General features: G+C 47.9%; 1 protein-coding gene across 1 annotated transcript in view; it reads left to right on the top strand.

Annotated features, from left to right (window-relative positions):
* The window catches only part of SEMA5B (semaphorin 5B), a 117,659-nt gene that overhangs the window by 90,619 nt on the left and 14,273 nt on the right, over positions 1–12,767 (top strand). The window contains exons 5-8 of the mRNA XM_053663004.1: positions 8,432–8,494; positions 8,831–8,929; positions 9,967–10,180; positions 10,883–11,168. Of these exons, the coding sequence (XP_053518979.1) occupies positions 8,432–8,494; positions 8,831–8,929; positions 9,967–10,180; positions 10,883–11,168 (662 nt within the window). The remainder of the gene's footprint in view (positions 1–8,431; positions 8,495–8,830; positions 8,930–9,966; positions 10,181–10,882; positions 11,169–12,767) is intronic.

Here is a 12,767-nt window from a genome sequence, read left to right as displayed (position 1 = left end):
TGAAAAAATTTAAAAGGTGCAGATGCACAAGGACAGAACAAAAGCGATGCCAGAGAACAGCAGATTAAACCCATTCTGGGGAGCTGAAGAGCCCATGGAGAAATCACACTTGATTCAGCAGAGCAGTACAGCTCACAGACGGGATGTGGCAGAGAAACGAACGCACGCGTGGGAGGCTCGGAAATGGCTGTCAGACATTGTGGAGTGAGGCTGAGGTCGAAGCCTAAAAGGGGGAAATGGCTGAAACTCTCTAAATTGAAAGGTTGGAACCCAGGTCTCTGTCCCATCCCACACAACTGCCCCTTCCTCCATTTTACCCCTCCCCCAGCTAACAGAGACGAAGACTCTTTCTCTAGAGACCCAATGAGCAAGACTCCAAATTTAGACCCTCCAGGGAAGGTGAGGAGGACATACGTGGGGTTTGAGGCTAGAACAATGTTTCTTCTTTCTCTCTTTGTGCAGTTCATCCACTGGGTAAGCCGGGTCGTGTGTCCTACAGGTAGCTTCCCACAGTCAGGATTTTACTGATTGCAGTCCAAGTGGTATAACTGAACACGTCCCCCAATTCTCTGTGTCATCAGTAAATTGATTGTTAGATCTAAGGACTTTACTCCATGTAGATTCCAGAAATACCACTTTATAGATGTGGTTGAACACTTTTTTTTAGAACGGCATCTGATTTTCTCTTTTTTTCTTATGTTAGCAGCTGTTGATGATTGCTTCCTGGATCCATGAGTTCTTAAGGTGTTATAATGTGCTGCTGGACCACTTCTGCAAAGAGAACCTTCTCTTCCTCTACTATTCGGTTCCCCAATGATATAGTCATATAGGAAAAGTACATGGTTGGTACTTTGTCTCTATTTATCAGCTTTCAAATAATCAACTGGTTTGTTAGTATCTGTCGGTGGTGATCAATTAATTTTATTCTTTTTTGTTATTATTCCAGTTCACGCCTTTAAACATTGTTATCTACCCACTGCAGTTATCTTTCATGGCTATCCCACCTTCTGCCAGTAGGGGGCTGCTTCAGGTTGGGTCCTTTGACGTGAATGATGGCTTTGCTTGCATCCTTGCTATGTGTTAAGGAAGTTTCAGGCATACCTTGTACATTTCCTAAACCCAGACCTGGAATCAGTCTTTTCTCTAAGAAGCCTTGGTTCCTTTCAGTGGGAAATAATGATTTATTTATTTGTATTTTGTATTGATTGTGTTATTACAATTGTCCCATTTTTTTTCTCTCTTTTATTCCCCCCTGTCCTGTACCACCCCTCTGACCAGCATTCGCCACCTTAGTTCATGTTCATGGGTTGTACATATAAGTTCTTTGGCGTCTTCATTTCCTATACTATTCTTAACCTCCCCCTGTCTATTTTTCTACTTACCATTTATGCTACTTATTCCCTGTACCTCTTCCCCCATTCTCCCACTCCCCCACCTCACTGATAACCCTCTATGTGATCTCCACTTCTACGATTCTGTTCCTGTTCTAGTTGTTTGCTTAGTTTTTGTTTTTGTTGTTTTTAGGTTAAGTTGTTGATAGCTGCGAGTTTGTTACCATTTTACTATTCTTGTTTTTGATCATCTTCTTCTTTTTTGATCATTTTCTTAGATAAGTCCCTTTAACATTTCATATAATAAGGGCTTGGTGATGATGAACTTCTTGAACTTGACCTTATCTGAGAAGCACTTTATCTGCCTTTCCATTCTAAATGATAGCTTTGCTGGATAGAGTAATTTTGGATGTAGGTCCTTGCCTTTCATGACTTGGGATACTTCTTTCCAGCCCTTTCTTTCCTTCAAGGTTTCTTTTGAGAAATCAGCTGACAGTCTTATGTGCCTACTTTGTAGGCAACTTATGTGTCTACTTTGTAGGCAACTGTCTTCTTTTTTCTTGCTGTTTTTAAGATTCTCTCCTTATCTTTTTTTCTAAGAATTTATTTTTAGACAGAGGGGAAGGGAGGGAGAGACACATCAATGTGTGGTTGCCTCTCACACGCCCTCTACTTGGGACCTGGCCCACAACCCAGGCATGTGCCCTGACTGGGCATTGAACATGTGACCTTTTGGTTTGCAGGCTGGTACTGAATCCACTGGGCCACACCAGCCAGGGCTCTCTTCTTATCTTTAATCTTGGCTAATGTAATTATGTTCTGCCTTGGTGTGTGCTTCCTTGGGTCCAACTTCTTTGGGACTCTGAGCTTCTTGGACTTCCTGGGACTCTGTTTCCTTTGCCAAATTGGGGAAGTTCTCCTTCATTATTTTTTCAAGGAAGTTTTCAATTTCTTGCTCTTCCTCTTCCCCTTCTGCACCCCTATGATTCGAATGTTGGAATGTTTAAAGTTATCCCATGGGTTCCTAAGCCTCTCCTCATTTTTTTGAATTCTTATTTCTTCATTCTGTTCTGGCTGAATGTTTATTTCTTCCTTCTGCTCCAAATTACTGATTTGAGTTCCAGTTTCCTTCCCTTCACTGTCGGCTCCATGTATATTTTTCTTTATTTCACTTTTTATAGCCTTCACTTCTTCCTCTATTTTGTGACCATACTCAGCCATTTCTGTAAGCACCCTGACTACCAATGTTTTGAACTCTGAATCTGATAGGTTTGCTATCTGTTTATTGCTTAGTTTTATTTTTGGAGTTTTGATCTGTTCTTTCATTTGGGCCATATTTCTTTGTCTTGGCGCACCTGTTACATTGTAAAGGACAGAGCCTTAGGTATTTGCCAGGGCCAGGCAGTCAACATTGCTGTGTTGTGGGGCTACATAGGGGAAGGGTCTGAGAGGGAACAATACCACTTGCCTGGCTTTCAGTCACTTCCTCTACTACCCACAAGCAAATTAGGCCCTTCTGGTGCTGATTCCTGGGTAGGTTGGTTTGTGTACATTCTAGGAACCTGTGGGTCTCGCCAATGAACTCTCCCATGAGTCTAGGAGTTTCTCCCACTGCCACAACCCCTACACGTTTTACCAGCCAGATGTTTCAAGGCTTTATTTTCCAGCTCTGGAACCCTGGGTGGCACTGTCTGTCTCGCTCCCCAGTTGTTTCTCCCTGTCTATCTGCATGTAAATGTGGGACTGCCCAGTTCACTAGCCGCTGCCTTGCCCAGTCCTCCAGCCACCACCTTCCAGTCCTCTCCTCCCTGACTACCCATCTCCAGCCCTCCTACCAGTCTGGATAATGTCTCTTCTTTAACTCCTTGGTTGTCAGACTTCCACACAATTCGATTTTCTGGCTGTTTTTAGCTTTTAAATTTGTTGTTGTTTTTTTGGTTGTATAAGGAGGCAAAGTGTATCTACCTATGCCTCCATCTTGACCAGAACTGACTTATTTTTAAATATAAACAAATAGCCAAAAACCAGCAGACATTTGAGGAAAGCCTATAAAATGAAACAGAAGATCAAAACAAACAAACAGATGAAGAAAGATGTAAAAAGTAGGACCAATGCAAGAAATAAAAGAAAACATTTAAAAAATTAATTAGAAAAAAGTGACTCTGCCAAGATATAAAAATATCTTTTGTTTATAAAGCCATAAATTAAAAATATGGAAATTTATAATGTGATTGTGGAAATAAAATTTGAATTTAGGTGGTAAAGTTGAAGAAAATCTCCCAGAAATTAGAACAACAACAATGACAGAAATAAAAAACAGGTGAGAAATAATGGAAAACCAGATGGTCAGTGCACAAGGGTTGATGGTGGGTCGGATTAATGAGTTTCAAAAAAAGAGAACGGAGAAAAAACTGAGGTAGAAATTAAATACAAAATAACAAGAAAATGTTCAAAATAGAGGATGGGTATTCACACTGAAAGAGCTCTCTGAGTTCCCAAAAGAGACGTGCACCGAGGCAAATCAGTGGGGAATTCAGGCTCGGCTATTACAGAGAAGATGCCGAAAGCTCCCGGAGCCTAAAGAAAATGGTCACTACCGAAGATGGGAGTGAGAGTTACAGCAGACCTCTGATAGAGCCCTGGAGTCCAGGAGCCAGTGGAGGAATAAATGCCTTTAAAATCCCGAGTGAAAAATTCTTTTCAGCCTAAAATTCTATAACAAAACTATCAGTGACATATGAAGATAGACTGAATTAGACATGCAAGAGTTTTTAACGATCAATGTACTACATTCCTTTGCTTAGGAAGATACTGGAGATGCGTTCTAGCAAACTGAGCATGTAAATCAGGAAAGAGGGAAACATGGGATTCAGTGGACAGAAATGGAGGGAAAGTAAGTCCAGGTTAACAGGCAAGAGGAAGCCGTCAGCCCATCCTGGGGCAGGATGAAGAGGTTGGGAGCTCGTGGATAATCTGAACCTTTTGCTGGTGCAGTTAGCAAACAATATCAAGAGGGATTTGTAACATCTGTGGGCTGTTTGGGAAAAATTAATAATTTGAATTGCAAAACAAGTAAGAATCAAGACAGTTATTCAATTCAGGAAAAATGAAAAGTTGGCCACGAAAGAGAACCTCCTTCAAAAAATTCAAAGTAGAACTACCTTTTGACCCAGCCATTCCACTTATGGGAATATATCTGAGGAAACACGAAACACTAATTCAAAAGAGCATACGCACCCCTATGTTCATTGCAGCATTATTTACAATCACCAAGATAGGGAAGCAGCCCAAGTGTCCATCAGTAGTTGAGTGGACAAAATAGTCACTTAGCCTTAAAAAAGGAGGAAATCTGGCCTTTTGCAACAGCACGGATGAACTTGGAGAACATTATGTTAAGTGAAATAAGTCAGTCAGAGAAAGACAAGTACCACATGATTTCACTTGTATGTGGAATCTGATGAACAGAATAAACTAACAAATAATAGAAAAAAACCCATAGATACAGAGAATAGAGTGACAGCCGTCAGAGGGGAGGGAGATTGCAGGGTGAGTGAAAAAGGTGGATGGATTAAGCAAAAAAAAGTCATAGGCACAGACAACATTTTGGTGATCACCAGAGGAATAGAGGGGTAGAGGGAGGGAGAAGAGGGTAAAGGAGGGATAAAAGGTGAAGGGAGGGCATTAAACTTGGGGCGGTGAATACACAGTGCAATATACAGATGATGTTTTATAGAATCGTACATCTGAAACCCATATAATCTTATTGACCAATGTCACCCCAATAAACTCAATTTGTTAAAAAAGAAAGGAAACCTCATCAGAATAGGCCAATTTCCTTGATTCTTAGATGGATACGTTTTTATGTTTTTAAAGAGTCTGAAATCAGACCACATCTTCCGGTGGAAGGCATCGTACGGTCACTGTCAGCACTGCCTGCGCTTGAACTTGGTCGTTATTCCTGTGTTCTGATTCCATAAGACCAACCGACACTTGAGTCCACAGGCCATTTTAGGATTATATGAGGAGGGAATAGGAGTCCTGGTTTGTCAGAAGACCTTCTGTGGACATCTTCTGGTAGGATCAAGAACGTGCCAGCACCCAAACTTGCAGCTTGGAAGGAGATGCTGGAGAGCAGAGTGGAATCGCTGTCAGAAATGCCGTCACGGAGACCCGGGGTGGCTCAGGGAACGGTGCACTCAAACAAGCAAACCAGCAACAGCAGCGCATGAGCACCGACGGCTGAGCAGAGAAGTGATTCAGCAGATTAACTATGAATTCAAAAGGCAGTTTAAAGATGTTTAATTTTTGCCTCAATTTTTCTTTTTTGTATGCACACAATTGATAGATGATTGAAAATGTTCAAATAAGCCCTGGCTGGTGTAGCTCAGTGGATTGAGCGCGGGCCTGCGAACCAGACAATCGCGGTTCGATTCCCAGTCAGGGCACATGCCTGGGTTGCAAACCAGTTCCCTGCAGGCCAGTTCCCAGCAGGGGACGCACAAAAGGCAACCATACATTGATGTTTCTCTCCCTCTCTCCTTCCCTTCCCCTCTAAAGATAAATAAATAAAATATTTTTTAAAAAATGTTCAGCCTCTGTTAGTCGGTGTTTCTCTCCTCTCTCCTTTCTTTCCTAGATATATAAAAAAAAAAAAAAAAGTTCAAATAAGAGCACTGTCAATAAGTTCACATTAACGATTTAAGTAATAGAAGAGTTTGGCAGCGTATATTCTTTCTTAGTGGTTCCTATTACAATTGAGGGTATAATCTAAGGCATTAGTTGGTAGTAGTGAACCATTTTTCCATATTCATAATAATGTAAATACTTTATGTTGATTGTTAGTTTAAAATATTAACTATTAAAAGATTAAATAATGGATATTACATACTTGTAATGGGAAGATGGGCAGGGGGAAATGAATGTGCGCTTTGAGGAGGGAGAGAATGGGGATGGGTAGGTGGGAAGGACCTTCACCCTCCATAACAGGAAGTCAGAAGACGAAGTCTGAGACCAACACGTGTTTTTGAGAAGTTGAATCAAAAAGCACAGGCACAGAGAAATGGTTGGAAGTGGTCGTGGTTCCTGGGAAATGGAGTTGGCGTGTGGGAGGAGTAGGTTATTTGGGTTTTTTAAAATAAGTTTTCAACTCTGCATGATTACGTTAACAAAAATAAATTTTAAAATACAATAAAAAAAGACTCAAGCCCATTCTGTGCTGTTTTCATGACAAATGTACACATTCTTTTCAGGCCATGTGGTCCAGCTTTGAGTCTGACAAATCTGGTCACTGTGAGAGACTGCAGGATGAGCTCTGGGGTCGGTTGTCTGGGTTTGCGTCTCGGGTTTGTTGCTTTCTAGCGTTGTGGCCTTGAGCACATTGTCCAGCTTCTCTGGCCTTCACTTTGCTCGCCTGTAAAATGGGCGGAAGGCTGCATGTGCCGCTGGCTGTCCTGAGGATCAAACAGAGAAGGTGTGTCAAGTGCCTGGCAGGGTGCTTGTCCCGGGTGCAGCTCTGAGTAACTTTAACCCCTTTCGATTGTACACACCTGCTCCCTGCACCCAACAGGCTTCCCACCCTCTTAGGAACAAGGCTGACCCCTTGAAAGTGCCCCTGTGCTCAGGGACCTCAGGCCCCAGTGAGGCCCTTTGCCCACCCTGTTCTGCCCCAGCCACCTTCTGTCTTAAGCTAACAGGGCCCTGAGTATGACAATGGCCCCATTGTCTCTGTCCAAACTAACCAATGTGGCTAGAGGCCAGGGGCCATTTGCCTTTCCCCAGGGTCTGATGGCTGGATGAGCCCAGCCCGCCCATAGGTCTGATGGAGGCATGACAAACTCGCCACCCTGCTCCTGAATCCGGGGTCTGCAGAAGTCAGCCCTCCCTCGGCCCCACGAAGCCACCGTGTTGGGGCTATGGGCGGCCACGGTCTGGAAAGCAAAGAGCAGCCCTGCCCTCTCTCCCGGCACCCTTCTTACACCCAGGCCCTGGGCTCTGCAGGCAGTGACTTCACAGCTACAGGAGCTGTGTTAGAACTTGAAAGCAGGTATTTTGTTTTCCCTGTGTTGGATGGAGAGCCGCTTGCTCAGGGCTCCCTCTCCCAGGGCAGGTAGCCAGTTCATGTTTATACGCATGACCCATAAATATCTAATGAGCCGCACACCAGGGCTGTAGCCATTGCCTGGACCTCAAGGGTGTCACGTCTCCCTCCGGCTACTCTTTCAGAGGCTGGGAGGGACTGTCAGAGGGTGGAGACAGAACAGATAGAGGAGGATGGGAACAGCCCTCTCCTAGTGCCATGAATACTTGGGAACATAACGGTGTCCTCTGGGTCTCTGAGAAAAGGTGTGTCCCCAAGCACATTACTCTACAACAGTGTGAGTGAAACTATAGGGGAAACAAGACTGGTTGTGACAACGAGATGAGCTGGAGGGGGTGGGGAGGGGGAACCACTAGGAAAGGAAACGTCCTGGGTCCCTGAGACGGTGGGAGAAGGAAAAACACACACGGAGCCCTTGAATCGGAAATGCGGGTGCCGGTCCCCGCGCGCTGCACACCAGCAGCAAGTCACACAGAGCCCGAGTTTCTTCACCTAACAACAACAGCAAACGCTTTGCAGGGTTGTAGTGGGAAAATTAAGTAGATCTTGGTCTCTAAGTTTTGCAAAATCTAGCCTTTCTTGCCTTCCACTTATTGGAAGGATGTCTGGTGCATCATGGAGGCACATTTCCTGATTCCCACTTGGGACTGGGTGGTCCTGAAGGTCCCCCTTGACCAATTCTGGTTCCCTGGCTGACCGGGGAGGAGGGACTGTGAGGGCCCAGGACAGAGCTGCTTGGGGGTGCAGCATGAGAAAGCTGTTCCCCCAGCCTCCCCCGACCCAGGCAGGTGGGGAGGGCGTGGGGCTGAGACCACTCCTTAGAGGTGTCTGGGTAAGGAGATTTGGCAGTCCTCCAGGTCCACCTGGATGTAGTGAGAGGAACTCTGACCCTGCAGGCTGTCCCTGACCCTTTCCCAGCTTCCTGTCCCCTGCAGACCCCGACAGCTGCCTGTCCAGGCAGTGAGTAGCACAGCTGTGTGATGTCTCTGTGCTCCTCCCACAGGCCACCGAGTGGGCCTCCAATGAGGACACGCGCCGCTCCTGCCAAAGCAAAGGGAAGACTGAGGTATGTGGCCTTGCAGAAAGCTTGTGGTTTCTGGGATGGAAGGGTATGTCGTGGGCACAGAGCCGCCAGCTCAGAGGCCCAGACTGGATGAGCTGGGGCTGCTGTGCAAGTGAGGCTCCGCCCTGAGCATCTGTGTGGGCAGTGAGCGGCAAGACGGCTGGGGAGGGAGCTGTGGGGTCAGGGGATGTCCGCGGCTGCCACCTGGACTTCGGAGCAGGGTGCAGCTGGGACACAGGGCAGTGCGTTGAGATATCTGTGACGAAGCGGTGTGAAGGGAAGATACCCGCCGCTGTGCCTGGAGAGCCAGCCCCTTCATCACTCCCCTTCTTGCTTCAGGAGGAGTGTCAGAACTACGTGCGCGTCCTGACCATCACCGGCCGGAAGGTGCTTGTGTGTGGGACCAATGCCTTCTCCCCAGTGTGCTCCAGCAGACAGGTGCGGGCCGCTCGGGTGCGGCAGGCGGAAAGGGGCCCCTGGAGGTTCTGCTGCCCACGCACACAGCCGTGCAGTAGGGCTGCCAAGTTTAGCAGACAAGAACCACAAAACAAACCCCAAAACAAGAAAGGTTGCCCAATTAGATTTAATTTCCGATGAACAACAAATGATATTTTAGCATAAGTATGTCCCATGCAAGATTTGGGACATATTGGGTTGGCCAAAAAGTTTTTTTTTAGTTTTTTCCGTAAGATGGCTCTAGTGGTGCTTAGTTGTTTTTAACTTCATTTGACACAATTTTGTGAGATTTTGTTGTGACAGCGGTCATATCAGCATGCATTTTTTAAAAACTTGTCAAAATTGGTAAATTTTTGTGCAGTCATTTTAATATGGAAGATGGAGAAAGATTTTGGTGTATTATGCTTTATTATTTCAAGTAAGATAAAAATGCCACTGAAATGCAAAAAAAGATTTGTGTAGCATATGGAAAAGGGGCTGTGACTGATCAAACATGTCACAGTGGTTTGCGAAGTTTCTTGGTACTATTGACATTTTGACCAAATAACTCTTTGCTGTGGGGCTGTCTTATGCATTGGACGATGTTTACCAGCACCACTGGCCCCTACCCACTGCAAGTCAATAGCAGGAGGTAGCTGACATCCTCAAAATATCAATAACATTGTTGGTGAGAATGAAAAATGTGTCCTTTATTTTACAGAGAAAACTAAACAGACTTTTTGGCCAACCCAATACTTACAGTAAAAAATTATTTACTGTGCATTGCAATTCGGATTTAACTAGGCCTCCCGTATTTGATCAGTCCGCCTGACCACACAGGGGCCAGAGGCAGGTGGAGGTCCTGGCCCAGCCTCCCCTTCCAGGAGGGCTGCCCCCTCACAGGGACTGTGGGTGCCCACTGAGGAGGAGGCTGGGGGGGGAGGCCCACAGAGACCAGGGACCCAGAAGGAAATAAAACTCCGAGATGGAAAAACACCTGGATCTCAGGGAAAAGCGCCCCATCTCCCCATCCTTCCCAGGTGGGGAACCTCAGCCGGACTATGGAGAAGATCAATGGTGTGGCCCGATGCCCCTACGATCCTCGCCACAACTCCACCGCTGTCATCTCCTCCCAGGGAGAGCTCTATGCGGCCACAGTCATCGACTTCTCAGGCCGGGACCCTGCCATCTACCGCAGCCTGGGCAGTGGGCCGCCCCTTCGCACTGCCCAGTATAACTCCAAGTGGCTCAATGGTGAGGAGACACAGCCCCAGGGGTGGGGTTCCCCTAGTTCTGACCCCCAGTTCTGACCCACCAGCCCAGCCTGACCCCCACCAATCCTCCTTCCTGCCCAAGCTCTCAAAGGGCTCAGACTCACTCCATCAAAAGGCCCAGAGTGGGACATGTGTGACCCAAGAAGAGGGACTGGGGCTGAAATCACAGATGTCCTGAGTACCCAGGACAGACAGAGGACAAGCCGTGAGGGAAGAGAAAGAGTTAGCCATCGATTTGGAGGAACGGTTGTGGGGAAGAAGAGAGCGGGAGAGGACGGTATGAGGTTCCTGCCCGTTGGAGCCGAATCCGCTTCTCCACTAACTAGACCCGCGGCCTTTAGCACGTGCGAACCTTTCTGTGCCACGGTGCTCTCATCCCTAATGTGGGGCTAACCGCAGTGCTGACCTCACAGGTTGTTCAGAGGGTCAAATGGCTGATCCACGTAAATACTCTTATAGTGCCTGGTACGCAGGCAGTGCTCAGTAATTCAGGTTAACTATTATTATAACTGCACTGTGTATTGGAGGTGGGAACAGGGTCACGTAGAGCCCCCAGGTCACCGAGTTGGTGGCGAGGTGTCAGGATGCTCATCTGGGAAGACGGAAGTAGTCAAGTCCTCCCCACTCTGACCCCTTCCTCCCTGCTGGCCCGACCCACCCCTTGTTCCTCTTTTGCCCCCAGAGCCAAACTTTGTGGCAGCCTATGATATCGGGCTGTTTGCGTACTTCTTCCTGCGAGAGAACGCGGTGGAACACGATTGCGGGCGCACTGTGTACTCTCGGGTGGCCCGGGTGTGCAAGAACGACGTGGGGGGCCGCTTCCTGCTGGAGGACACCTGGACCACGTTCATGAAGGCCCGGCTCAACTGCTCCCGCCCGGGCGAGGTCCCCTTCTACTACAACGAGCTGCAGAGTGCCTTCCACCTGCCTGAGCAGGACCTTATCTACGGGGTCTTCACCACCAACGTGTGAGTCCCTGCCCTCTGCCACCCCCTGTCTGATGCTGGGGAGATGCTCTGATCTGGTCGTGCAGCCTGGTGGGCTCAGGGAGGACCCTCTCCGAGTCTCGTTCCTCTTTCTGTATAAGGGGGATTGTTGTGTCTTCTACACCGGGGCACCCGGGATGTTGTGGCATGTGGCCTCTGCAGCTGCCAGCATTTATTCTGGGTTGCTGTGAAGGGCAGGCCTAGGCAAGATATGAAAAATAAAAGGAGCTGGATTGCAGCTTCCTGAAGAACTTGCTGGTGAGGAAAGTGACGTAGCTGTCTTGAGTAAGGGGAGGGTCTGGCCGCAGCCTGTTGGGGAGGTTCACAGGGGTTCTTTCTGGTGCCTCCCAACCTCAGGATTCCACGTCCCTGCAAACCCTGACCAGCAGAGTCTTCTGGCAGTCCTGCGGCACTGGCAGGCACAGGCGGGGAGTCAGAGCCCCTAGTCTCCCAGGTGTAAGAAAAGGCAGCCCCCACAAAGATCCCGAGCCCTCCTCCCACCCGCTCCTGCTATGTCCAGGCTGACCCGGTTCGGTGATTTTCACATAGAGAAGACTGAGTGGGTGGCAGAGACCAAGGAAAGCATTTGTTCTACAGGATGCTGGTGAGGGTTCTCTGTAAGAACATCGAAACACATGAGCCATAGAGGGGATTGCTGGGCCCCACCTACCCGGCGTTGGATGAGGGCCAGGCTAGCTGTAGGAAGGACAGTCTGAGGGGCTGCCCAGGGCTGAGAGTAAAGCTGGGCAGCAGGAATGGCCAGAGGGACAGAATGCAGCACAGCCCATGCAGGCCAGGAGCTGACAGCCGGGCCTTAATGACCAGCCTGGCAATCAGCACCAGAAGGTGTGCAAAGGGCAGGAGCCACTGGAGCGGCATCGAGGAGAAATGACGGCATTCGTGTAGACTGTAAATAGTTTGCTTTGTGTGCCTTCTCCGTGCCAAGTGCTTGTTGGGTGGGTTGGGGGTGGAGGGGGGATGCCAGGCAGCAAGAGCAGACCGGTCTCTGCCCGGATGTAGAGGAGCTCACATTCTAGAGAGGGAGGTTATTACACAATTTTCATTGTGATAAATGCTACAGAGGGAAAGGGCGGTGCATGCAGAAACCTCTAAAGGTATGGAGGGGTGGTGATCTGGGAAGACTTCCTGTAGGAAGTGACATCCACAAGGATAAATAAGAATTAACTCCGGGAGAGGAGCAGTCTAGCCCAAGGGAGCAACACTTGCAAAGCTTTTGGGTAGGTAGGAGGAAACGTTTAAACGAGCCAGAGCAGAGTAGCGGGAGCCTGAAGGGTGAGGAGGAGAAAGACAGGAGAGGGGGTTGGAGGGCTGGGGGAGGGGGGGAGGATTATGCCCTGCAGGCCTTGTACACTGCTTTACAGGTTTTGATCTTTATCCTAAGAGCAGTCAATTATGGAAGCGTTTGAAGCAAGCCAGAGATTAGCCTGGAGGTGCTTTTCAAAACACACTTCTGGCTACTGTGTAGAGAATGGATTAGAGGAGATGAGCCAGGCTGCAGGGAGACCAGCCAGGAGGATGGTGCAACATCCAGGAGAGACATCGGGGCTGAGAGCAGGCAGG

This window comes from Artibeus jamaicensis, unplaced genomic scaffold (genome assembly GCF_021234435.1).
Source record: "Artibeus jamaicensis isolate MK-2021 breed Jamaican fruit bat unplaced genomic scaffold, CSHL_Jam_final contig_3126, whole genome shotgun sequence".
Classification (NCBI taxonomy): Eukaryota; Metazoa; Chordata; class Mammalia; order Chiroptera; family Phyllostomidae; genus Artibeus; species Artibeus jamaicensis.
The sequence above is the reverse complement of the archived record's forward strand: the minus strand, read 5'-3'. Positions and strand labels throughout refer to the sequence as shown.